This window comes from Ranitomeya imitator, chromosome 1 (genome assembly GCF_032444005.1).
Source record: "Ranitomeya imitator isolate aRanImi1 chromosome 1, aRanImi1.pri, whole genome shotgun sequence".
NCBI lineage: Eukaryota > Metazoa > Chordata > Amphibia > Anura > Dendrobatidae > Ranitomeya > Ranitomeya imitator.
The window spans coordinates 1,072,668,712-1,072,693,156 of NC_091282.1; the positions used below are offsets into that span (position 1 = coordinate 1,072,668,712).

The 24,445-nt window shown below is 42.8% G+C and overlaps 1 protein-coding gene across 2 annotated transcripts in view; it reads right to left on the bottom strand.

Annotated features, from left to right (window-relative positions):
* Positions 1-3,123: 3,123 nt before the first annotated feature.
* SH3RF1 (SH3 domain containing ring finger 1) overlaps positions 3,124-24,445 on the bottom strand; it is a 200,698-nt gene continuing 179,376 nt past the window's right edge. For both annotated transcript variants that reach the window (XM_069744207.1, XM_069744206.1), the window contains 5 exons: positions 18,067-18,237; positions 15,729-15,997; positions 8,159-8,493; positions 4,980-5,311; positions 3,124-3,942 (listed from right to left, as the gene is read on the bottom strand). In XM_069744207.1, the coding sequence (XP_069600308.1) occupies positions 3,774-3,942; positions 4,980-5,311; positions 8,159-8,493; positions 15,729-15,997; positions 18,067-18,237 (1,276 nt within the window). In that variant the 3' untranslated portion in view covers positions 3,124-3,773. The remainder of the gene's footprint in view (positions 3,943-4,979; positions 5,312-8,158; positions 8,494-15,728; positions 15,998-18,066; positions 18,238-24,445) is intronic.

Consider the following 24,445-nt stretch of genomic DNA (forward strand, 5'->3'; position numbering starts at 1 on the left):
TATGGGTCCACTGTTGTGTCTGGCACGGTTATGGGTCCACTGTTGTGTCTGGCACGGTTATGGGTCCACTGTTGTGTCTGGCACGGTTATGGGTCCACTGTTGTGTCTGGCACGGTTATGGGTCCACTGTTGTGTCTGGCACTGTTATGGGTCCACTGTTGTGTCTGGCATTGTTATGGTTCCACTGTTGTGTCTGGCACAGTTATGGGTCCACTGTTGTGTCTGGCACGGTTATGGGTCCACTGTTGTGTCTGGCACTGTTATGGGTCCACTGTTGTGTCTGGCACTGTTATGGGTCTACTGCTGTGTCTGGCACTGTTATGGGTCCACTGTTGTGTCTGGCATTGTTATGGTTCCACTGTTGTGTCTGGCACGGTTATGGGTCCACTGTTGTGTCTGGCACTGTTATGGGTCCACTGTTGTGTCTCGCACAGTTATGGGTCCACTGTTGTGTCTGGCACGGTTATGGGTCCACTGTTGTGTCTGGCACGGTTATGGGTCCACTGTTGTGTCTGGCACGGTTATGGGTCCACTGTTGTGTCTGGCACTGTTATGGGTCCACTGTTGTGTCTGGCATTGTTATGGTTCCACTGTTGTGTCTGGCACAGTTATGGGTCCACTGTTGTGTCTGGCACGGTTATGGGTCCACTGTTGTGTCTGGCACTGTTATGGGTCCACTGTTGTGTCTGGCACTGTTATGGGTCTACTGCTGTGTCTGGCACTGTTATGGGTCCACTGTTGTGTCTGGCATTGTTATGGTTCCACTGTTGTGTCTGGCACGGTTATGGGTCCACTGTTGTGTCTGGCACTGTTATGGGTCCACTGTTGTGTCTCGCACAGTTATGGGTCCACTGTTGTGTCTGGCACGGTTATGGGTCCACTGTTGTGTCTGGCACGGTTATGGGTCCACTGTTGTGTCTGGCACGGTTATGGGTCCACTGTTGTGTCTGGCACTGTTATGGGTCCACTGTTGTGTCTGGCACTGTTATGGGTCCACTGTTGTGTCTGGCACGGTTATGGGTCCACTGTTGTGTCTGGCACTGTTATGGGTCCACTGTTGTGTCTGGCACTGTTATGGGTCCACTGTTGTGTCTGGCTCTGTTATGGGTCCACTGTTGTGTCTGCCACGGTTATGGGTCCACTGTTGTGTCTGCCACGGTTATGGGTCTACTGTTGTGTCTGGCACTGTTATGGGTCTACTGTTGTGTCTGGCACTGTTATGGGTCCACTGTTGTGTCTGGCACTGTTATGGGTCCACTGTTGTGTCTGGCACTGTTATGGGTCCACTGTTGTGTCTGCCACGGTTATGGGTCTACTGTTGTGTCTGGCACTGTTATGGGTCTACTGTTGTGTCTGGCACTGTTATGGGTCCACTGTTGTGTCTGGCACTGTTATGGGTCCACTGTTGTGTCTGGCACGGTTATGGGTCCACTGTTGTGTCTGGCATGGTTATGGGTCCACTGTTGTGTCTGGCACTGTTATGGGTCCACTGTTGTGTCTGGCATCGCTGTTTGGGCACTAATGCATCTGAAAAGTTATTGAGGTGCTTGCTTCCTTCTACTTCAGGGTATAATTTTACAGAAGTGAATCTTTACCCTAGTTACATTTTCTATTGCAGTGCTCTGCCCATAAACACTATTATTAGATATAAGATGATGTCGCATAGAACGATTTATTCTAATGCCCTTCAGTGCACAGAATTTCCATAAATAAATAACTGTCCATCCCGGGAGAGAGAACGACTGCTGTACATTTAATACATAAGTTGAATACAGTGTAATAACTTATACTGATAACCCAGTTCCCCATGAGAGCATCTACATTTCCACAAGTTTATTTGAGTTGTGCGAAGTTTTACATTAAGCACATGAAGAGAACTTGTCATCTTTCCCGACTGATTTAGTAAAGAAAAAAAATGTATTTCCCATTAATTTTGGAGCACTTTTCTTAGAGCTTCCACTGTTATGTTCCTCTATTATTGCTCCTGAAAATTTATGAATAAATTGTTAACTGCTTGTTATCATTCACTTTTACACACTGACTCAGTCAGCACTGATTGGACAGTGTAGTTGTGTTTAGGGACATAAACCCAACTGCTAAATCTAAATTGTCCATTTAATCCCAAGTCTTAAAGGGGTTGTCCAGGCTTTGCACGAAAGTCTGCAGTCACTCTATGTGATTGCAGACTTCTGAATCTTTAAAGTGTGCTCACCGCATGCTATCAGCATTCCTGGATGGACATGCGATTGCAAGTATGCCATGTGCCAACTTACAACTACAGTCTGACTAGTCGTTCTCAATTCACTTAAATTAGCACGTCTAGTCTGCATATGACCACAAGTATACAAATCACATACTTGCCGTCACATGACCATCCGCAGTCACCGGAGAACCCTGAGAACTTGCAGTGTGCTGCTGTAAGGATTCAGGAGTCTGCAGTCAAATGATTAACAGTATTATATAGTGTACAGGGAAAAGCTCTGAAACTGATACTTTGGGGTGGAATACAATTAGTTACTGGAACAGACAAGTCAGGAGAGCTGACATATCTCCTTTAAAGGGTATATCCAGAATCAGAAAAACAAATATGGGCTGATTCATCAAAACTTTTACGCCAGAAAATTGGAGTAAAAGCGTTGAAAATTAGCAAAATTTTTGCGCAACTTCCGAGTGTACATCATATGTAAGTTAGTGGAATAAAAAATAAGAAATGGTTTTATAATTGTTTTTCCTATTTGGTCAGGACTGTGGATAGTAACTGAATAAAGTGCTAGAGATTCCAGTCCTAAAAGCATGGTCTGGTACAGCAAGTCTACGAGATTTTTTTTGCCATCCCTTACCTGCAGCTCCCACTTTATAGATAGGTACAGACATACTGTATATTAAGGAATGTGTTGCCGATCAGGCATTGTCTTATCTAACAGAACCGATTTCGGTAGTTGGAAGATGACCACCTATAGCCACATGTGTTGAGAACGGAAAAATCGCCAGCCCAAACTGTCATCTCTGTAACAATATTTGCAATCAAGCCATAGAAAACATGAAAAAATGCTGCTTCCTCTTCCTGCGTCACTCCTAGGAATGGTGCAGATATAAATTCACCAGAGCCATGACCATTAATAGTGCATTACAAAGACAATTTTTATTACTGAAAAAATCCTTAAGATCACAAACACTCTGCAAATTGTAAACAGACAATTACAGCTTTTACTCTGCTTCCCTCATGTCCATCGTTACGAGTGCGACACTGCTATGCTACAAAATACACACACCCTACTCCACCATCAAAACTATCATTATTAAAACACAGGCTATCGTCAGTACCTAGGTCAGTCGGAGAGAAAAGAATCCAGCTTCTCTTTTCTGTGCCATTTCATAAATTAATAAATTGTTATATTTATCATTCAAAAGACATTATCTATTAAAAAGAAAAAAAGGGATTTAAAATGTAAAAAAACTGAAAAGAAGCAAATAAATTATTAGCTAACACCTTGTAAACATGGGTTTATTTGCTGTTAAGGTAAAAACAAAAAAAAAAGTATAAACTTAACAGAACAAGGCACAAATGACATGGGCAAAAGAAAGTCTGGGGAAGTAAGAAACCAGTGGACACTTTCCAGGCCCTTCCAATGCACTTGCTCTTCAGCGCTCCACAGCGGTGCCACGTCCAGCGGCATTAGCGATTTCTACTTCGATAGGTTGAAGGTAAGTAGATCGTCTGCTCTGAGGCTGCTTGGATATGTTTGTGCTCATTAACGGATGCAGGTGAAGAATTAAATGTTCTCTACAAAGCTGCCGGGGAACAAACCAGTTTTGCCGTTCCGCTGTAGTGTGCCTTTAAACCAACCGTCTTCACGTTTCTTGTGCACAAATACAATGTCCCCTTCCTTGAGTTCAAGCTCAGCCTCACTCTGCGGAGGATATGACACTACCACCCTGTATCTGGAAAAGAAAGAGGCTGTGATCTCACATAACACAAGTTATAAATCAGAGCCATCAGCTACATGATGAATTCCATCTGGCGGGAGCTTTGAGGACTCTTATGGCTGCACATGTGGGCAAACGCATCATGGAAGCTGCGGCTAAGGTCAGTGCAACATCTCGAGGAAAGGCGATTTCACCATGGACGATGGGGCAAGCTCATGGTGATGGCTTTACCATTTAAGGGGGGTTTTGGGAAACATCATTAGATATGTGCAAGACAGTGCTGTGATATAGGTAAACTGATCTATGAAAAAAATGCTAAGTATCATTCAAAATCGCAGTGAAAAATTCTCTTCTGGAGAACAGACTTCTCAAAAAAGGGCCAGTATATAAAAGCTAAGGCAATTGAAAACCTAGCACAGAAAAATGTGGTCTAAATGAGGGTGGTCTTCACAAAGAGGTGGCGTTTTGAAGACATTTAAAGAGTAACCGTCGGTTAAATTTTTTCTTCACAAATCAATTAGACACATGAAAATAAGCAACTTTGTAATATATCTTCTCAGAGAGATTTGCTTCTTTCTCTGCCAGAATTGATGAGTCATTACCACAATTCGCAATTCTGAGGTAAAATCTGTAGTCAGTGCAGACAGACTCTCCCATTACTGAGACAGGAGATGGCAGGTGCTACTGATAAGATTCTATGTAGGTGGGAGCATGAGGAACTAGAGACAGAGCTCCTCCTCCTCCCGCCTATGTAGAATCCGATCAGTATCAGCTGTAATCTCCTATCTCAGTGATGCGAACGTCTGCTTCACTAAATGGGAACCTCTCAATTCTGACGTTCTTCAGACGTTACCTCAGAATTGAGAAGTGTGATAATGACTGACCAATTCTGACAGAAAAAGAAGCAGATTCTTCTGATACGATATAATACAAAGTTGCTTATTTTCATGTGTAGTATTCATTTCTGAAATACAAGTTACACCGATGGTTCCTCTTTACACTTACACATTAACTGAGTTTATTTCACTGTATTTTATTGCTGAGATGATTACCTTTCACAGACTACAGGCCGGGAATCGTTAAGTACAGGGCCCAGTGAGGAGCAAGGCTGTCTTGGTGGAGGTGCTATGGGAATGTTGGGATCCACCATACTTGTCTTGCGGTTCTCTTGTGGCATGGTGGACGCTGATACAGTCTCACCCTCCACATTGCAGGCAGCTGCTCGACTGCTGGTACCGGTGACGTCAGGACCTACTGCTCCTTCCAGAGCAGCTTCTGAGACGGCTTGTTCCAGTTCTTGAGTTGGTGAATGAGGTGGAGATGCCCGGGTCTTTCTCTTAGTGGACGCACCAGACAATAACTTAAGTAACCCTTTTTTTTCCTTCTGCAACAAATCAGAACACACACACGTTACCGACCATTCAGCTCTTTTATCGTGGGTACTTTACTATTGGCAGCAAACAGGAACTGCTTCTACTGTATAATGGGGTTGTCCTATTAGAAACCACTGATTTTAGATTGCAGCCACTTTAGAAAAATCTGTAGCTGTTTGTTCAACTCCCAGCAAACAAGTGACTTTGCTGGGGAAAGTTAAAGCCAGCCAGAGATTTGTAGAGATATTACATGGCGGCCATTCAGATAAATGGCCATACATGCAATGCAATCCTCCTCTAGATTATTATAGGACATAGTGACTGGGGTGGTCTTTGTGAGATAACCCTTTTGCTAACAAAGCCTTAAAAAGGTTGGGGACTTTTTTTTTACTTTTTTACTTAAATACATGCAATTGGGGCTAAAAAAGAATTTTTGCAATTGAGTTTCATTAAAAATAAGGCACTGTTTGCTTTCTACAGCCTCTGGTTGCACTGTCCATTGGTGACTGCAGAACGGGTTATTTGGATAATCCATCAGTCGGCCTTTTCTGATAGGGACTTAACCGAAAAAAAAACTAACTGTAGGAAAGGTTGGTATGCATGCAAACGAGGAGCATGTTCACACTGGCCATTAAACAAGCAATGGTGTGACCGACCTTCCTTTGAGAAGGGCATAATGTTTATATAGCTTCAATGGTCCCTAATGATTGCCCATTTAATGGCTATCCATTCGGGACCTGGTCCTGCTCTGCCCTTATTCACATTGATGTTGCTTTGACACATGGTAAGGTTTTAATACTAGATATGGCCACCCCAATTGGGTACACCTTGGCGCTGCTGTGATGGCTTTTACATTTTTTTTTTAATCAAAAATGGATTTTTTTTATGATAGGGAGTGTGTAACTCTGGCATCACTCTTGTTTCCTTCTCTCGGCTGATTTATGGTCACATACCACTTTAAAGTTGAATGTGCAGGAAACAAAGGAGGCTGCAAAAGGCAAACGGTGCAGAAACGTTTTATGAAATCTAGTTGCAAAAATTATTTTTAGCCACTAATACCTGAATGTAAGTGTCAACAAAATATCCCCCAAGGTTACCAACAAAACACAGCTCACATTCAATAAATTTCCAGACACAATTACTTTATGAGCCGAAACTTCCCTTTTGGAATTGACTGTTCCTGCACAATTACCACTTTTGTTTAAAAAAAATCTATTTCTGCTAACAGGAAAAAGGTCATTTAAATGGTCAGAAAAGCTTTTGACAGCAGATACAAATCAGCAAGTTGTTTCTACACATGCTAACACGGGGCGAACATACAAATCAGCAAACAGCGTAGCACTAGGAAAGAGGGTCAGGACCAGTGTAACCTGTAAGGTAAAATACGAGCCCATCTGGCGATGGTACACTCATTATAGTAACATTGAAGACAAGGCCCACCGCTGGACCACCACTGGGCCCCTCTCTCAGCTGTTTCCTTCCCTAACCTCAACTTACTTTATAGAAGTAATTTTATAGGTTTCATAAACCAACAGAAAAACAAGGCTCATTATAAGTATCACAAAAGAGAAACCAATAAACTCAGCGATATATAAAATTATACATTAACAACAAAGACAAAAAAAACAGAAAGATGACAGGATGATGGATGGATTAGACAGACACACTGAAGACATACAACATCCTACTTTTTACTTTTTTGGGTGTTTAAAACGAAAAAAAGCATAATGAGCACTGACTTTGGAGATTGATCCAGCAATTGATCCTCTTTACCATATTTGAGGTTGGAAATGTTCTTTCTCTAAGATGAGGAACATTTCATATTGCAGATCAACTCCTGTTTACTTCAAGGAGTTGTCCACTACCAGCCCCAGAGTGCTGCATGAAATAAGAAAAATATGTACGGTAGTTACCTCCCGGGCTGGCACCATTTCTTCTTTATGAGCCCAGCTTCTCCCACTGACATAAACATTGTTATGTGATCGGCTGCAGCCTTCATAACTGTTGTGAAAGGAAATCCGTCATATGGAATAGTGAAGGATGCAGCTGATCAGAGGCCGCTGATTGGCTAGATTTGTCACATGGACTGTTTATGTTACGAGACCGGCGGGGAACACAGGGCTTAGAGTGGAGGAGCTGGCACAGGAGGTAAGTATACATTTTTTCCAATTTTATGCAGGCCATTCATATGAGGTTCTCCAGTAGAGAATAACCCCTTTTAATACAGTATAAGCTGAGCTGTAGTGATCGGGCTCTGAACGCTACACATCCCGCTGCCACTGGCCCTGTAAGCAAATGACCGTACTGGACAACCCCTATAAGATGACAGGGATGGCCAAAAACTATTACTTGTTACAATTATATAGTGGCCTCTGGTATTTCACAATTTGTGATATAGTTGTAATATTAGGAACTTACAAAACAATGATTTTCTATGGATTCTTGCATACTACAACAATACTAATTTCTTACTACTAGTTGTAGGTGTCTGATTTGTGAATGTATTGTTTACCGAAGACTTGTCATCTAGCATCACACATAATCATATCTTACAGAGCTGAGACATCACTTCACCTCCTGTGTAATATAGAGATTTTGTTAAACCTGGAACAGATAAATAATCTATGTATCCAATGCTAAAGACAATATGACCGCTCCTCCTGCACCGAGAGAATAAGTGGGTTCCTGTATAAAAAAACAGCACAGACAAAAATGGAGCGACTACCAAGCAGATCACATCTCATGAACTAATCTACACTAAAAAATAGACTCTGACTGGTTGCTAAATGTAACATCTCCATTTCACATCTGCAAAACTTTTCATACCCGATGACCATATTTTACTGTGCCGCACTCACCTTGTTGTCCTTGTCCTGCTTGTTGGTGGCGGAACTTGAAGGTGCATTATCGGGAGATGAAGAACATCCAGTGACCGCGGAGTTCGTTTTCCAGTTGCCATCTACCTCTAAGGAGGGGACACTGGTAATGGAAGGGGTAGCAGCCATTGGCACATTTGGTCTGTTGAGATTCATCGCGGCATTGATGTAAGCAGCTGGACTGGAAAGCGGTGGCTGCATTGGCTGAGAGCTGCCTTGGTGGTTATTGACAGAAGATGCTGGGATAAGGCAAGATGGGTTCTGTGCTTGCATGGGGGTAACTGCAGCAGTCGGACGCTCCTGACCATGAGCAGCGGCTGGAAGGAACCAGTGAAAGAAATAAGTCACAAAGAGGTGTCATCGAAATGTGCCAACTTCCATTTTTGGCACAAAGATGTGTCATGGCAGATAATGGACTAGGGAACCAGTTAAAAATTGCATTAAGTGCAATTCCCTAATATACAGTACAGACCAAAAGTTTGGACACATCTTCTCATTTAAAGATTTTTCTGTATTTTCATGACTATGAAAATTGTACATTCACACTGAAGGCATGAAAACTATTAATTAACATACGTATATACTTAACAAAAAAGTGTGAAACAACTGAAACTATGTCTTATATTCTACGTTCTTCAAAGTAGCGACCTTTTGCTTTGATGACTGCTTTGCACACTCTTGGCATTCTCTTGATGAGCTTCAAGAGGTAGTCACCGGGAATGGTTTTCACTTCACAGGTGTGCCCTGTCAGGTTTAATAAGTGGGATTTCTTGCCTTATAAATGGTGTTGGGACCATCAGTTGTGTTGTGCAGAAGTCTGGTGGATACATAGCTTATAGTCCTACTGAATAGACTGTTAGAATTTGCATTATGGCAAGAAAAAAGCAGCTAAGGAAAGAAAAACAAGTGGCCATCATTACTTTAAGAAATGAAGGTCAGTCAGTCCGAAAAATTGGGAAAACTTTGAAAGTGTCCCCAAGTGCAGTGGCAAAAACCATCAAGCGCTACAAAGAAACTGGCTCACATGAGGACCACCCCAGGAAAGGAAGACCAAGAGTCACCTCTGCTTCTGAGGATAAGTTTATCCGAGTCGCCAGCCTCAGAAATCGCAAGTTAACAGCAGCTCAGATTAGAGACCAGGTCAATTACACACAAGAGTTCTTGCAGCAGACACATCTCTACAACAACTGTTAAGAGGAGTCTTTGTGCAGCAGGCCGCTATGGTAAATAACTGCTAGGAAACCACTGCTAAGGACAGGCAACAAGCAGAAGAGACTTGTTTGGGCTAAACAACACGAGGAATGGACATTAGACCAGTGGAAATCTGTGCTTTGGTCTGATGAGTCCAAATTTGAGATCTTTGGTTCCAACCACCGTGTCTTTGTGCGACGCAGAAAAGGTGAACGGATGGACTCTACATGCCTGGTTCCCACTGTGAAGCATGGAGGAGAAGGTGTGATGGTGTGGGGGTGCTTTGCTGGTGAAACTGTTGGGGATTTATTCAAAATTGAAGGCATACTGAACCAGCATGGCTTCCACAGCATCTTGCAGTGGCATGCTATTCCATCCGGTTTGCGTTTAGTTGGACCATCATTTATTTTTCAACAGGACAATGACCCCAAACACACCTCCAGGCTGTGTAAGGGCTATTTGACCAAGAAGGAGAGTGATGGGGTGCTACGCCAGATGACCTGGCCTCCACAGTCACCAGACCTGAACCCAATCGAGATGGTATGGGGTGAGCTGGACCGCAGAGTGAAGGCAAAAGAGTCAACAAGTGCTAAGCATCTCTGGGAACTCCTTCAAGATTGTTGGAAGACCATTCCCGGTGACTACCTCTTGAAGCTCATCAAGAGAATTCCAAGAGTGTGCAAAGCAGTCATCAAAGCAAAAGGTGGCTACTTTGAAGAACCTAGAATATAAGACATAATTTCAGTTGTTTCACACTTTTTTGTTAAGTATATAATTCCACGTGTTAATTCATAGTTTTGATGCCTTCAGTGTGAATGTACAATTTTCATTGTCATGAAAATGCAGAAAAATCTTTACATGAGAAGGTGTGACCAAACTTTTGGTCTGTACTATACTACGTATACAAGAGTCACTCCTTTTAAAAGCAATACACGTGAATTAAGGGGAAAGAAATCTACCAACCACCTACAGAAAGAGCAGATAGCTGGCCTGAAGGGACTAAGTAAGAGGCAGAAATGAATTTTAAAGTGGTTGACCTCTTTATGGATTGCTAGTTAAAATAAGCATCAGATAAGTGTCAGGCATGCAGGTAACATGCTGCCATAGGTGAAACTAGTCATCGCCTTACACCAAGCCATTGTCTGCACTAACGCAGGTTCTGGGCATTCAGAGAAGCGGCACATGGCCTGAGTGTTTCCATAGAGGTATGCGGCTTATTTATAAATTACTGTGGAGTAAAAAGGGAAAAAGATTGGTAAGTAAGGGATAATTAATATCACCTGCCGCCTAGAGGGGTCATTTATTGCTGCTTTCCATGGAGGTAGCGGTGGTGGGGTGGCCTGGTGTCACGGGTGCTCAGCCTCGCATCATGGGTGCTGTTGGGCGCCAGGTCGCTCGCCCTGCTGGTGCACTATCCCCTTAGTGGTGGTTGCTGCACCTTTTAGGTCAGAGACTCACTAAGAGGTTCACCGTGACGTGGTAGTGGGCTTCATACAGTCTGATCAGGATATTAAACTAAGAACCTCGTGTCCAGTTTTGTACATTTGTGCCTAGCTGCAGTAGATCAAGGTGTGGTTTTTAGATGTGTGATCCATGAGTTTTTCTGCAGCTGTGACAGAAGCAATGATGCTAGCTTGGTTTGCGTCCTCCAGATCAGCTGGGAATGTGGTTAGCAGAGCTGCTTATCGGCATTTAGGTCCAGAGAATGAATCCAGAAAGTTAGAGAATGAATCCAGAAAGTTAGATTCTGAGCTCTAGCTGGGGCAGGAATATAAGTGAATGTGACAATCTCCGTGCAGAGCTGTGGAATATGTTGGCGCTATACAAGCAGTTGGAATGTATTGTTGTAGTGGGCTCACTGAAGGTACACCGACACTCTCCCCTCTCAGCGTTCCACACTGCAGAAGGCTTATTATGTTGGGTATGTGACGTGATCTGCTCTGCTGGTTACTCCCTATTGCGCGCCGTTAGTGGGATCCATGCGGCTTCACTGCACCGCACCATCAGCAGCCGCCTAATCTAATTACACTTGTTTTTACAGGGCAGCGCCAGGAATGCCAGCACTTGTTTTCTTTTTTATTATTAGAGTCTAAGCTTTAGGTCAACCTGGGCAGAAGGAGTCGGTCTTATAAATTTAAATGACCATATGAGAAAATAACAATGTTTTCTTAGCTTTGTTTTATTGCACCTCGCTGCTGCCTTTATTCTCGCCCTTAGCGGAATAACCGTCTATATACTCAATATTCAGCGGAACAGTAAAACCTGATACTTTATTCACCCTTTGACTGAACTCACAAAGATTTTACAGAGCGAAAATATGTATATTTCCCATTTCATCAATTTGTCCTATGGAGCTTAATAAAGAGATCTGTAGATGACGTGCCCGGGAACAGATGTGCAGCGCAGCATTCTCCTACGTCTAACGCTCCCTTTCCCGTTGTAAAACAGATTTGACAATTTCACTTTGGGTAATGTGTTTTCTCGATGGCGCAGACATTTCTACCAATGACCATAAAGAGACTTCTCGGTTTTCAGAGGAAAATTAAAGAGGAGAAAAAAGGAAAGCAAAATCCAATCAATAACCCCATAACAGTGTTTAGAGGCAATATTAAAGCTTGTGGATCCAGCACTTCGGGCTCTCATTGCCTCTTAAGCAAATAACTTTAATTCTTTTACTCATACTCAAAGTTAGGATAACAGCAGGCAGTAAGGAGGCAGCGCAGCCGGCCAATGTACAGCCGCACAAGTGAAATAATAGAACCAGCATTACAGTTCTGTGCAGCCAGACTTGTATTCAGGTCCACACTGTATCTGCACATCGCGCTGTATTAGTGCTCTCCATCACTACATTATGTGACAGCTACAGTTTCTCCTATGCACATACATATCCATGTCAAAATATGGCTGCATACTTCATAAAGATGTAGCAGACGGGCAGACACAAAATGGCAACTTGTAGCTTAAAATTCATACATCCACTCTTCGATGCTGTATTCCGCCTGCGCCTGTTTCCATTTGACTCAGTTTCTTAGGAGGTGATGGTCAGATTTATGTTTTTCTAGTATACATTTGGGGGTAGTGACTGTCCCCATATTTGACCGAGTCCTCCCCCCATCTTTCTAGGGCTAAGGTCACACGTCCGTTTTTCTCTCATCAGTCAGATTATAATAATCTATAATTAGTGTGTCCTCGGAGTCTGATTAGAGTGTGATCCCATTTTCTATGGAGAATTGAAAAAACCTTGATCTTCTCCATCCAGTCTGTCAGTGAAAATGTCATCTGGTGCAGCCTGATTTCTCCACAGACCCATTGACATGAATGGGCGAGTGCCATAGGATTATAGGAGGCAATTCATGCATGCTGTGATTTTTTTTCCTTGGACCAACTCGATCAAAGGAAAATATCAGACATGTGCACAGCTCCATAGGCTAACATGGGGACGAGTGCTACTCATCAAAATGACAGCTAGCAAGCGTCCAATTATTATGGTCGTGAGCAAGAGCTCTAAGGGTAAGTACTCAAACAGGTCCGCCCTGAAACCCACCAGAAATAGTGCTCAGAAAATGTTAAGAAGAATAAACATAAGAATTTCTATGTCAAAAAAACTTGTGAATATTTTCAGGCTTTTGAACGTCTTTTAACAGCTTCAGGTTTCACAATACTGTATAATAAGACAAAGTCCAGCTCACCATGATCGGTATCCTTAGAAACTCGGAGCACGGAACCGCTGTGTCAGGGCGTGGAGGAATCGAAAAAAAGATGAGGAATCCAGTTCAACGTAGTGAAAGAAAACCTTTCTTTATTCACTTCAAATCATATTCAGTGGAGGATAAAACATCAGCAGCAACAAAGAATAAAATGCGATATCAACGCGTTTCTGGTGAACAAGCACCCTTAATATGATTTGAAGCGAATAAAGAAAGGTTTTTTTTCACTACTTCATTGAGCTGGATTCCACATCTTTTTTTCGATTCGTTCACAATACTGTGCATGCCGTGTCCCTTTCCCAGCACGTCAGCTGTTTTGACTGTATTTTAACTGTATTTTGGGTCTGACAAAATACAGATCTGTCTTCGGTTACCATTTTAGGCCCCCTTCACACATCCGTTTTTTGTGTTTGTATGCGGACCGTTTTTAAAGACCACAAATACGGACATACGCAGACCCATTGTATTCAATGGTGGTGTGCACATGTCAGATTTTTCACTCACCACTCACGAAATGCATTCAGCACACTTGCAAACTAATGATACACAGATAACATCCGTGTGCCATCAGTATAACACGTACCTGCGCCTGGGAAAAAGCAATGCAGTTATTGCTGTTATCAGGCCCCGGGTTGCCTGATCTGCCTGCGATCAGCGACACCAGGCGATGCTGATGATGTGTATATGTGTGTGTATATTGTGTATTAAATAAATCAATATTTAAAAAAAAACATTGTGGGGTCCTCCTTTATTTCCTAACCAGCTGAGGGAAAGCAGACAGCTGGGGACTGATGTTAATTTTCTGGAAAGGGGCCAAATTACAGAAAATCTCAAGCACGCATTACACATATAACACAGACATGAAATGCAGTGAGTGAATGTAAGTAACCATTCAAGTTTCACTTCCCGTTTATTTCAATCAAGGAAAAAGTAGGTACAGTTAGGGCCAGAAATATTTGGACAGTGACACAATTTTCGCGAGTTGGGCTCTGCATGCCACCACATTGGATTTGAAATGAAACCTCTACAACAGAATTCAAGTGCAGATTGTAACGTTTAATTTGAAGGGTTGAACAAAAATATCTGATAGAAAATGTAGGAATTGTACACATTTCTTTACAAACACTCCACATTTTAGGAGGTCAAAAGTAATTGGACAAATAAACATAACCCAAACAAAATATTTTTATTTTCAATATTTTGTTGCAAATCCTTTGGAGGCAATCACTGCCTTAAGTCTGGAACCCATGGACATCACCAAACGCTGGGTTTCCTCCTTCTTAATGCTTTGCCAGGCCTTTACAGCCGCAGCCTTCAAGTCTTGCTTGTTTGTGGGTCTTTCCGTCTTAAGTCTGGATTTGAGCAAGTGAAATGCATGCTCAATTGGGTTTAGATCTGGAGATTGACTTGGCCATTGCAGAATGTTCCACTTTTTGGCACTCATGAACTCCTGGGTAGCTTTGGCTGTATGCTTGGGGTCATTGTCCATCTGTACTATGAAGCGCCGTCCAATCAACTTTGCAGCATTTGGCTGAATCTGGGCTGAAAGTATATCCCGGTACACTTCAGAATTCATCCGGCTACTCTTGCCTGCTCTTATGTCATCAATAAACACAAGTGACCCAGTGCCATTGAAAGCCATGCATGCCCATGCCATCACGTTGCCTCCACCATGTTTTATAGAGGATGTGGTGTGCCTTGGATCATGTGCCGTTCCCTTTCTTCTCCAAACTTTTTTCTTCCCATCATTCTGGTACAGGTTGATCTTTGTCTCATCTGTCCATAGAATACTTTTCCAGAACTGAGCTGGCTTCTTGAGGTGTTTTTCTGCAAATTTAACTCTGGCCTGTCTATTTTTGTTATTGATGAATGGTTTGCATCTAGATGTGAACCCTTTGTATTTACTGTCATGGAGTCTTCTCTTTACTGTTGACTTAGAGACAGATACACCTACTTCACTGAGAGTGTTCTGGACTTCAGTTGATGTTGTGAACGGGTTCTTCTTCACCAAATTAAGTATGCGGCGATCATCCACCACTTTTGTCATCCGTGGACGCCCAGGCCTTTTTGAGTTCCCAAGCTCACCAGTCAATTCCTTTTTTCTCAGAATGTACCCAACTGTTGATTTTGCTACTCCAAGCATGTCTGCTATCTCTCTGATGGATTTTTTCTTTTTTTTCAGCCTCAGGATGTTCTGCTTCACCTCAATTGAGAGTTCCTTTGACCGCATGTTGTCTGCTCACAGCAACAGCTTCCAAATGCAAAACCACACACCTGGAATCCACCCCTGACCTTTTAACTACTTCATTGATTACAGGTTAACGAGGGAGACGCCTTCAGAGTTAATTGCAGCCCTTAGAGTCCATTGTCCAATTACTTTTGGTCCCTTGAAAAAGAGGATGCTATGTATTACAGAGCTATGATTCCTAAACCCTTTCTCCGATTTGGATGTGGAAACTATCATATTGCAGCTGGGAGTGTGCACTTTCAGCCCATATTACATATATAATTTTATTTCTGAACATGTTGTTATAAACAGCTAAAATAACAAAACTTGTGTCACTGTCCAAATATTTCTGGCCCTAACTGTATATTCCACATATTCATTGTATGATGAAGTTATGCAACTTTCATATTATGTCTTTAGGTCCTACCTGTGCGGGCAGCATTGCGGGCCTGGTTCACAGTCATTTGGCCACTCATGTGAATGAGGACCTTGGACTGTGGGCTGGTTTGGATATGTCCTCCTGGAACAGTTGGGGAGACGCCATTTGCATTCACTGTTTTGCTAAAGTCCACACCATTTCCCTGTAGCTTCTGGCAGGGTACTCCGCTAGAGCACGGTGCCACCATGTTGACCATCTGGGTGCCCGCTCCTGACGTTGCCATGGCCACTTTAGCCTGTGAGCCAGTGGTTAATGCCCTAAACAAGTAACATTTGGGAGTTAATAAATCTTTCTTCTACGGTCTGTGTTGTAATCCCTGAATATTAATAGGTGTACTTTGAAGTCACCAAACAAAATAGAAAAGATTTTCATTATTATATATAAATGTTGTTTATAAAGAGCATAACCAAAAAGAAAATCTAAATCAATAAAGTGTCCTGACAACATAATAAACCTATACAGTTAGATAACAAATGTATTCTGTATTGCTATAAACATTGTTTTCCTCCATCACAATGATTTAGGTTAGCAGTTCATGGTTTGGGTGCATTTCCTACAGCAAAATGAATAATTTAATCAAATATGTTACACGGAGAAACACAACGGCACTAAAACATTAATAGAATTGCAAATGAATGAAAAGTAAAATTTGGGGAATCAATCTATTGACATTCAAGATGTGCGCAGCACATATGTAGATTTAGAATACAGATCACCGAGTCTTAGAGTACTGGATCCTAACCACATGGCTGTAGAATACAGATCACCAAGCCTTACAGTACTGGATCCTAACCAAATGGCTGTAGAATACAGATCACCGAGCCTTACAATACTGGATCCTAACCAAATGGCTGTAGAATACAGATCACCAAGCCTTACAGTACTGGATCCTAACCAAATGGCTGTAGAATACAGATCACCGAGCCTTACAATACTGGATCCTAACCACATGGCTGTAGAATACAGATCACCAAGCCTTACAATACAGGATCCTAACCATATGGCGGTAGAATACACATCACCAAGCCTTACAGTACCGGATCCTAACCACATGGCTGTAGCAGATCACCAAGCCTTACAGTACTGGATCCTAACCACATGGCTGTAGAATACAGATCACCGAGCCTTACAATACTGGATCCTAACCATATGGCGGTAGAATACAGATCACCCAGCCTTACAGTACTGGATCCTAACCACATGGCTGTAGCAGATCACCTAGCCTTACAGTACTGGATCCTAACCACATGGCTGTAGAATACAGATCACCAAGCCTTAGAGTACTGGATACTAACCACATGGCTGTAGCAGATCACCAAACCTTACAGTACTGGATCCTAACCACATGGCTGTAGAATACAGATTACAGAGCCTTACAGTACTGGATCCTAGCCACATGGCTGTAGAATACAGATCACCAAGCCTTACAGTACTGGATCCTAACCACATGGCTGTAGCAGATCACCAAGCCTTACAATACTGGATCCTAACCACATGGCTGTAGAATACAGATCACCGAGCCTTACAATACTGGATCCTAACCATATGGCTGTAGAATACACATCACCGAGCCTTACAATACTGGATCCTAACCATATGGCTGTAGAATACAGATCACCGAGCCTTACAGTACTGGATACTAACCACAAGGCTGTAGAATACAGATCACCGAGCCTTACAGTACTGGATCCTAACCACATGGCTGTAGAATACAGATCACTGAGCCTTACAGTACTGGATCCTAACCACATGGCTGTAGCAGATCACGAAGCCTTACAGTACTGGATCCCAACCACTTGGCTGTAGAATACAGATCACCGAGCCTTACAGTACTGGATACTAACCACATGGCTGTAGAATACAGATCACCGAGCCTTACAGTACTGGATCCTAACCACAAGGCTGTAGAATACAGATCACTGAGCCTTACAGTACTGGATCCTAACCACATGGCTGTAGCAGATCACGAAGCCTTACAGTACTGGATCCCATCCACATGGCTGTAGGAGATCACAGAGCCTTACAGTACTGGATCCTAACAAATGGTTGTAGAATACAGATCATTGAGCCTTACAGTACGGGATCCTAACTACATGGCTGAAGCTTGTATATCCTCCTGGCTAATTAGCCCTACACTGCATACATCTACAGAAAGCAGATTAGATGCTTCGTCCACTGTTCACAGGAAAAATTGGTACTCAACCTACATTTTTCACATCTGTTACAATATTGCATGACGTTTTTCTTTTCTTTCTATTATGTGGTCATGCTAGTTCATTAAATTATTTTCTTCGTACACATAAAAATTGTAATGTTTGTCATTTACCGTGTAACAGGTGCTACATAGTTCCCAGGGAATACTCCAATTTTACTTGTGTGCATGGATGTTCCCTTAAACCAGCCGTCCTGACAGCGCTCAAACACTAAAAACATTTCACCCTTTCGCAGCTCCAGCTCATCCTCCTTGCGCGGGAGATAGGGATAGATAGCGACATACCTGAGAAAAGACATTTTAGCGTTAGTGGAAGTGAAAAAAAGATGTGATGGAATGGAATCAGTATGAGTAAACACTTTATACATTTGCTATCCCCCTACTGGTCTTGAAGTCCCCCAGTGAAGTTTTCTTTTCACTAAACCTGTCTATAAGTGTGTGACATATTTTTTCACTAACTCAGGAGACACAGACTATTGTTCACATGAGTCTGAACGTTGGCTCTTGAATTAATGTGTTTTTCTTTTGTGTGTCTATTGTGTGTCATGAGACATAGGCCATTGTTCAATTGAGCCTAAATGTTGACTCTTTTATTGATTATTGTGCTACTATCCTTGGAGGACAGGAATGTGGGGTCATTGAACAATGGAGGTATGCTAGTATGCTGAGCTAGTATGCTGATTACCCATTGAATAAGTCCATGCAGCTTGTTGACCTGCAAACAGGGAAGAACAAACTATGCAGATTGATTAAATACTCAAAGAATGAGAGTTTATCTCATCCCACCTTCCCCGTGAACTGTGGATGATGGCGTAAAGGACAGTTGTGACCTATAAAAGGGGATCTGCCTCTGTTCTAAGAGACAATCTACAGGACCAGCTTAACCCTTTTCCGACATCGGGAGTAACAGTACGCCGATGTCGGACTCCCTTTGATGTGGGCTCGGACGGTGAGCCCACATCTTTCCCGACACATGTCAGCTGTTTTGAACAGCTGACATGTGCCCTGAACAGCCGCGGTTGGAATCATGATCCACCAGAGGCTATTAACCCGTTAAATGGGGCTGTTAAACTCTGATATTTAGCATGCACTTCTGGCAATTGCACCGGAAATCTGCTCATCGGTGACAGCAGGGCTGGTATGACAACCAGTGGTCTCCTGCAGACTTCTATGGTTGTCACTGCCGGATTGCTATGAGCACCGCCCGGTGGTCGGCACTCATAGCAAGTGGGTAATTCTGCTACACACAGGCGATCTGATCATCCCCTGTATGTAGCAGAGCCGATCGGATTATGGCAGCTTCTAGTCTCCCATGGAGGCTATTGAAGCATGCCAAAAGTAAAATAAAAATGTTTTTAAAAATATAAAAAAAAAATAAAAATAAATAAAAGTTCAAATCTCACCCTTTTTGCCCAATTCAAAATAAAACCATAAAAAAAATCAAACATACACATATTTCGTATCGCCACTTTCAGAATCGCTTGATCTGAAAAACAACTGTGGGATTGCACTTTTTTGGCAATTTCACCACAATTTGATTTTTTTTACCAGTTTTCCAGTACACGATATGTTAAAACCAATGGTGTCGTTCAAAAGTACAACTTGTCCCGCAAAAAACAAGCCCTCACATGGCCATTTTGATTTAAAATAAAAAAAAGTTATGGCTCTGGGAAGAAGGGGAGCAAAAATCGAAAATGCAAAAAACGAAAATACCTCCGGGGGTTAGGGGGCAAAGGGGTTAAGGGACCACGGCCCTAGCTGGAGGAATACAGATTTGCTCCACTGACCATCACTGAACTGAACCCTCAAACACGTTTGGGGAATCCAGGTTGGGACAATCAGGTCACCTGACCACGTACTTCACTGCACTCGCACAGCTTCCTAAGCTTGTCCTTACCTCCTCTTTGTGGGTGCCCACCATTAGTGGGTGCCACTTCTTTGGGTACTTAGCCCTGGAATCCCTGAAATCGCAGATGCTCTAATCCCTGCGAGCCAGTGGAAGGATGGGACTCTGTAATTTGCACCATCTTTGGTATTTGCTGGGACTGTTCTATATGTTATTGTCTGTTGGTGGTTCAATAAATTATTGCCACACTGTTTTACCTTCACCCTGTGTTCTCACCGCGGGAAGGAGTGAGGGCGTTCAGTGGGATGAGCCCTAGTCCATGCTGTCTTTCTTAAAACAGCCGAGCAAGTGGATGAGAGCACCCACTGACCCTCGTGTCTCCACAAGTTGTATCTATTGTAGTATGTGTATATTAATATACTCACCTACAGAAGCCTTCTCCAGGATCCAGAGCTGTTCTGCTCCTCTTCTCAGTGCCGTCACAGATCTGCAGACTCTAAGGGTCACACAGAGCGCAGTGAAATGGCTTTTACACTGTAAGTCTTCGGAGCATCAGAACAAGGCTCCATAGGCTTACATTGCAAAATAGACTTCCGGCTCATACATAGGGCACAATGTGACCTGGAGAGTCTGAAAAGCAGCAAGATCACTCAGAAGAGGAGCAGAGCAGTGCACATTGCATTATATAAGCAATTACACAGATTTAGTATAAAAAAAATTCAAAGGAGGGCATCTTTATAAAGACAAAAAAAACATAGGTCCTGAGTCATTAAAGTGCTTTTCTAAGAAATCTGTCATACAACACTTTTTTTTAATAATTTGCTAAATTTTTGAGCAAAAGGTTCAAGGTCGTGCAAAAATTTGACAACTATTGATGTTCTTACACCAGTTTCGCCCAGCTTATCCAAAATGGGCAGAGCTGGGGAGTGACCACATAATTTATGTAATGCAGCGTGCCTCCCATCAGTAATCTTACAAAGACTCGAGTAAGATTTGTGGAGGAGCACGCCACTTTTAGGCACTTCGGATTCATATACGTATATACAATATTTCTACTATATATATATACTGTATGGTATAGCACTAAAGCACTGCCATGCTGAATTCAGTTACACAAGCTTCAGATGTTTTTCCAAACTTATACTGATTGAGAGGTTTCTTGCACAGAGCGTCTTGCTTCAGCAGCCTTGTAGGAAAGAAGGTGATCACTCGGGAGTACCGTATTTTTACTTGCCTAACAAAACAATGACACTGTACATTTAAGAAGGCAAAAACAAAGCTTCTTGGGCCATAGCCACCATTTTCTTAATGAGGGAAAGAAAATAACTGGCTGCTACCCTGCTCCCGCCATGCACATAATAAATGGATAGTTTATTTTTTGATCATTCTTCAAAGAGCCCATCAGATCTCTCTTTCCTGAGTGTAACGTGGTGGGAATATGTTATTGGGGTTACTATAGTCATTCCATCGCTATTACATGTATATGACATTGTATCTTCTTGCTTTATATATCCTAACAGGAGAGTAATCCTAATCCAAAATGAGCGGCACTGAGGATGGCATAGCGTTATTATCACAGCATGGTGCAAAGTCACCCGAAACTAGATCCTTGAGCACTGTTAAATATAAAAAAGCTAAAAAAAAAAGGCCAATGCGCGATGTGCATACTGTGAAATCAGATCTTTATTAGTTCGTGATATTTCAGTTCTAAACAGCAACATGCAGTGAAACCTCCCCAAAGACCACCCCTTTGAGAAGAGTACCCACTCACAGACAGATTCCCAGTTTTACCAAATATTATGCGAACATCCTACCTCCCCCCAACAAAGACCACTTGTCAATGTTGGGAGATAACTTACAGGATTCATTATTTGTTTAGACAGCTGGGTTTTTAAGCCAAATCCTTTCCACAGAAATCACACCAAGGCAGTATACCAAGATCCAGAGGTCCCAATATTCTCACATCACTCCACTACACTGTTGCATCCAGCCTCAAGCACCTCCTCTGACAGGTAGCATCATTCGGTCTCCAGCTTACGATTCTGAATTTATCTCCAAACCCCCTAGGACAGAATATGCACATTCAGATCTGCTCTTTTGTGCGTGGCTACTCACACAATTCACCATCTGGAGACCTGCTCTTCATATTTGTTTGCTAGACCTGGTGCAAATGCACCAAGCTCGCAGGCAGCCGTAAGAAACACATCATGGGACCGCGAGCCACCAGTTGGGGATCCTTGCCCTACACTACTTTGTTTTGCTAGTTTGCATATAAATGTATTTCACTTTCCTTCCTCATTACTGTGGAGTTAAAAAATCCCTCCCCACAAAATTTTATAGCACTGTGTACTTACAATTGCTCATTTTGCCTTTCTGCTGTATGTAGAAACAGGAAGTTTCTTGTCCCAGCATTTCTCATTCCCTCATCTTCAACTCCTGTCCCACCTGCTCCCTTCTCCTGTTTCTACATAGAGCTTAGAAGGATTCAGCTAGTCAGTTTTTAATCATGTGATGTCATAGACCTAATGGAAAAGAGAAGAGTTAGATGGGTAGAAAGGCAAAACGAGCAATTGTAAGAACTCAGTGCCATATAATATGATGATTGCAATATATTTAAATGATACAAATTTTGATGGAAATGCTACTTTAATAATGTTAATTAAAAATAAATATATACATACTATATAAATATTCTACACTCAATAAAAAAATAAAACAAAACATAATGTCCAGGTAACTAACTGTAGTCTAACGTGATGATCCATGGGAAAGAAATCACTCCATGAGGCAGATACTAATTGTCCCATATTAGGTGAAAAATTTCTCCCGGACTCAACATACGACAATCAGACTATTTCCCTGGATCAACGTCCCATCACTGAATCTGGTGCCCATAACCTGTAATATAGTTTTCAAGAAAGATGTCCTGGCCCTCATTGTACTATTGTAATTAATCAACCATTACAACATCATGAGGCAGAGAGTTCTTTACAGTAAAGTACAGTCTCTGCGTCTGTGGGGAAGATTTAACCTTCTTTCCTCTGGCCGGAACAGGTACCCCCTAACTTGCAATTTTAGGTATATTCAGGAGCAATTCTTTGAACGGGACATCCCCTTTAATGACAGTTAGACCTTGGCTTCAAGCAGCAAACTTATTTAATGAATATGTATCTAATTTCGAGACTCAAGTCGGCATTATATGCATCCTTCTGTAGGCAGGGCCAGCGTTAGGGGCAGGCAGACCAGGCAGTTGCCAAAGGCCCCAGCTCCTCGGAGCCCCCAGTCAGTGGCATGCCGCTTATAGCAGCCGCTATGGGGTCCGGCGTTGCCCCCTGCCCCCGAATTCAACTTATCGGTATCACACATGCCGATATAGTTGAAAGCAGTGATGGAGGAGAGAGCATCAGATGACGCTCCCTCTCCCATCACTCCCACTCTGCCTCTGACTCAGCATGTGCCAGCAGGGGAGCTGAGAGTCACTGTAGAAGCCAGAGCAGGGGTGAATGAGGCGGAGAGGTAAGTATTGTGTGTGTGTATATATGCATTATAGTGTGTGTGCCTGCTGCACTATACTTTGTGTGGGGGACTGCACTATATTGTGTATGTGGGGGGCTGCACTATACTGTGCGTGTGGGGGCTGCATTATACTGAGTAGAGAGGGCTGCATTATACTGTGTATGTTTGTGGGGGGGCTGCATTATACTGTGTATGTTTGTGGGGGGGCTGCATTATAATGTGTGTGTGTGTGGGGGCTGCATTATACTGTGTGTGGTGTGGGGGGCTGCACTATCATGTGTATGTGGGGGCTGCACTATACTGTGTGTGGGGGCTGCACTATACTGTGTTTGGGGGGACTGCACTATACTGTTTGTGGGGACTGCATTATACTGTGAGTGGAAGGGGCTGCATTATACTATGTCCGTGCAGGGGCTGCACTATACTGTGTGTTTCTGGGGGGGGGGTGAATTATACTGTGCGTGTGGGGCTGCATTATACTCTGAATGGGCTGCACTACACTCTGAAGGGGCTGCATTATACTATGTGTGTGCTTGGGTGGCTCCATTATACAGTGTGTGGGGGCTGCATTATACTGTGTGTGGGTGTCTGCACTATACAGTGTGTGTTTGTGGAGGGGCTGAATTATACTGTGTGTTTGTGGGGGGCTGAATTATACTGTGTGTAGGGGGCTGCATTATAGTGTGTGTGTGTGTGTGTAGGGGGCCTGCATTATACTCTGAGGGGGCTGCAGTATACTCTGAGGGGCTACTTTAAACTCTGAGGGGGCTGCTTTACTGCTTTATACTCTGAGGGAGCTGCATTATACAGTGTGTGTGGGGCTGCAGTATACTCTGAGGGGGCTGCATTATACTTTGAGGGGGCTGCATTATACTGTGTGTGGGGGGCTGCATTGTATTGTGTGTGTGTGTGTGTGGGGGCACATTATACTCTCAGGGGGCTGCATTATACTATGTGTGTGGGGCTGCATTATACTCTGAGGGGGCTGCATTATACTCATGGGGGCTGCATTATACTCTGAGGGGGTCTACATTATACTCTGAAGGGGCTACATTATACTGTATGTGTGGGGGCTGCATTATACTCCGAGGGGACTACATTATACTCTAAAAGAGGATTACATTATACTCT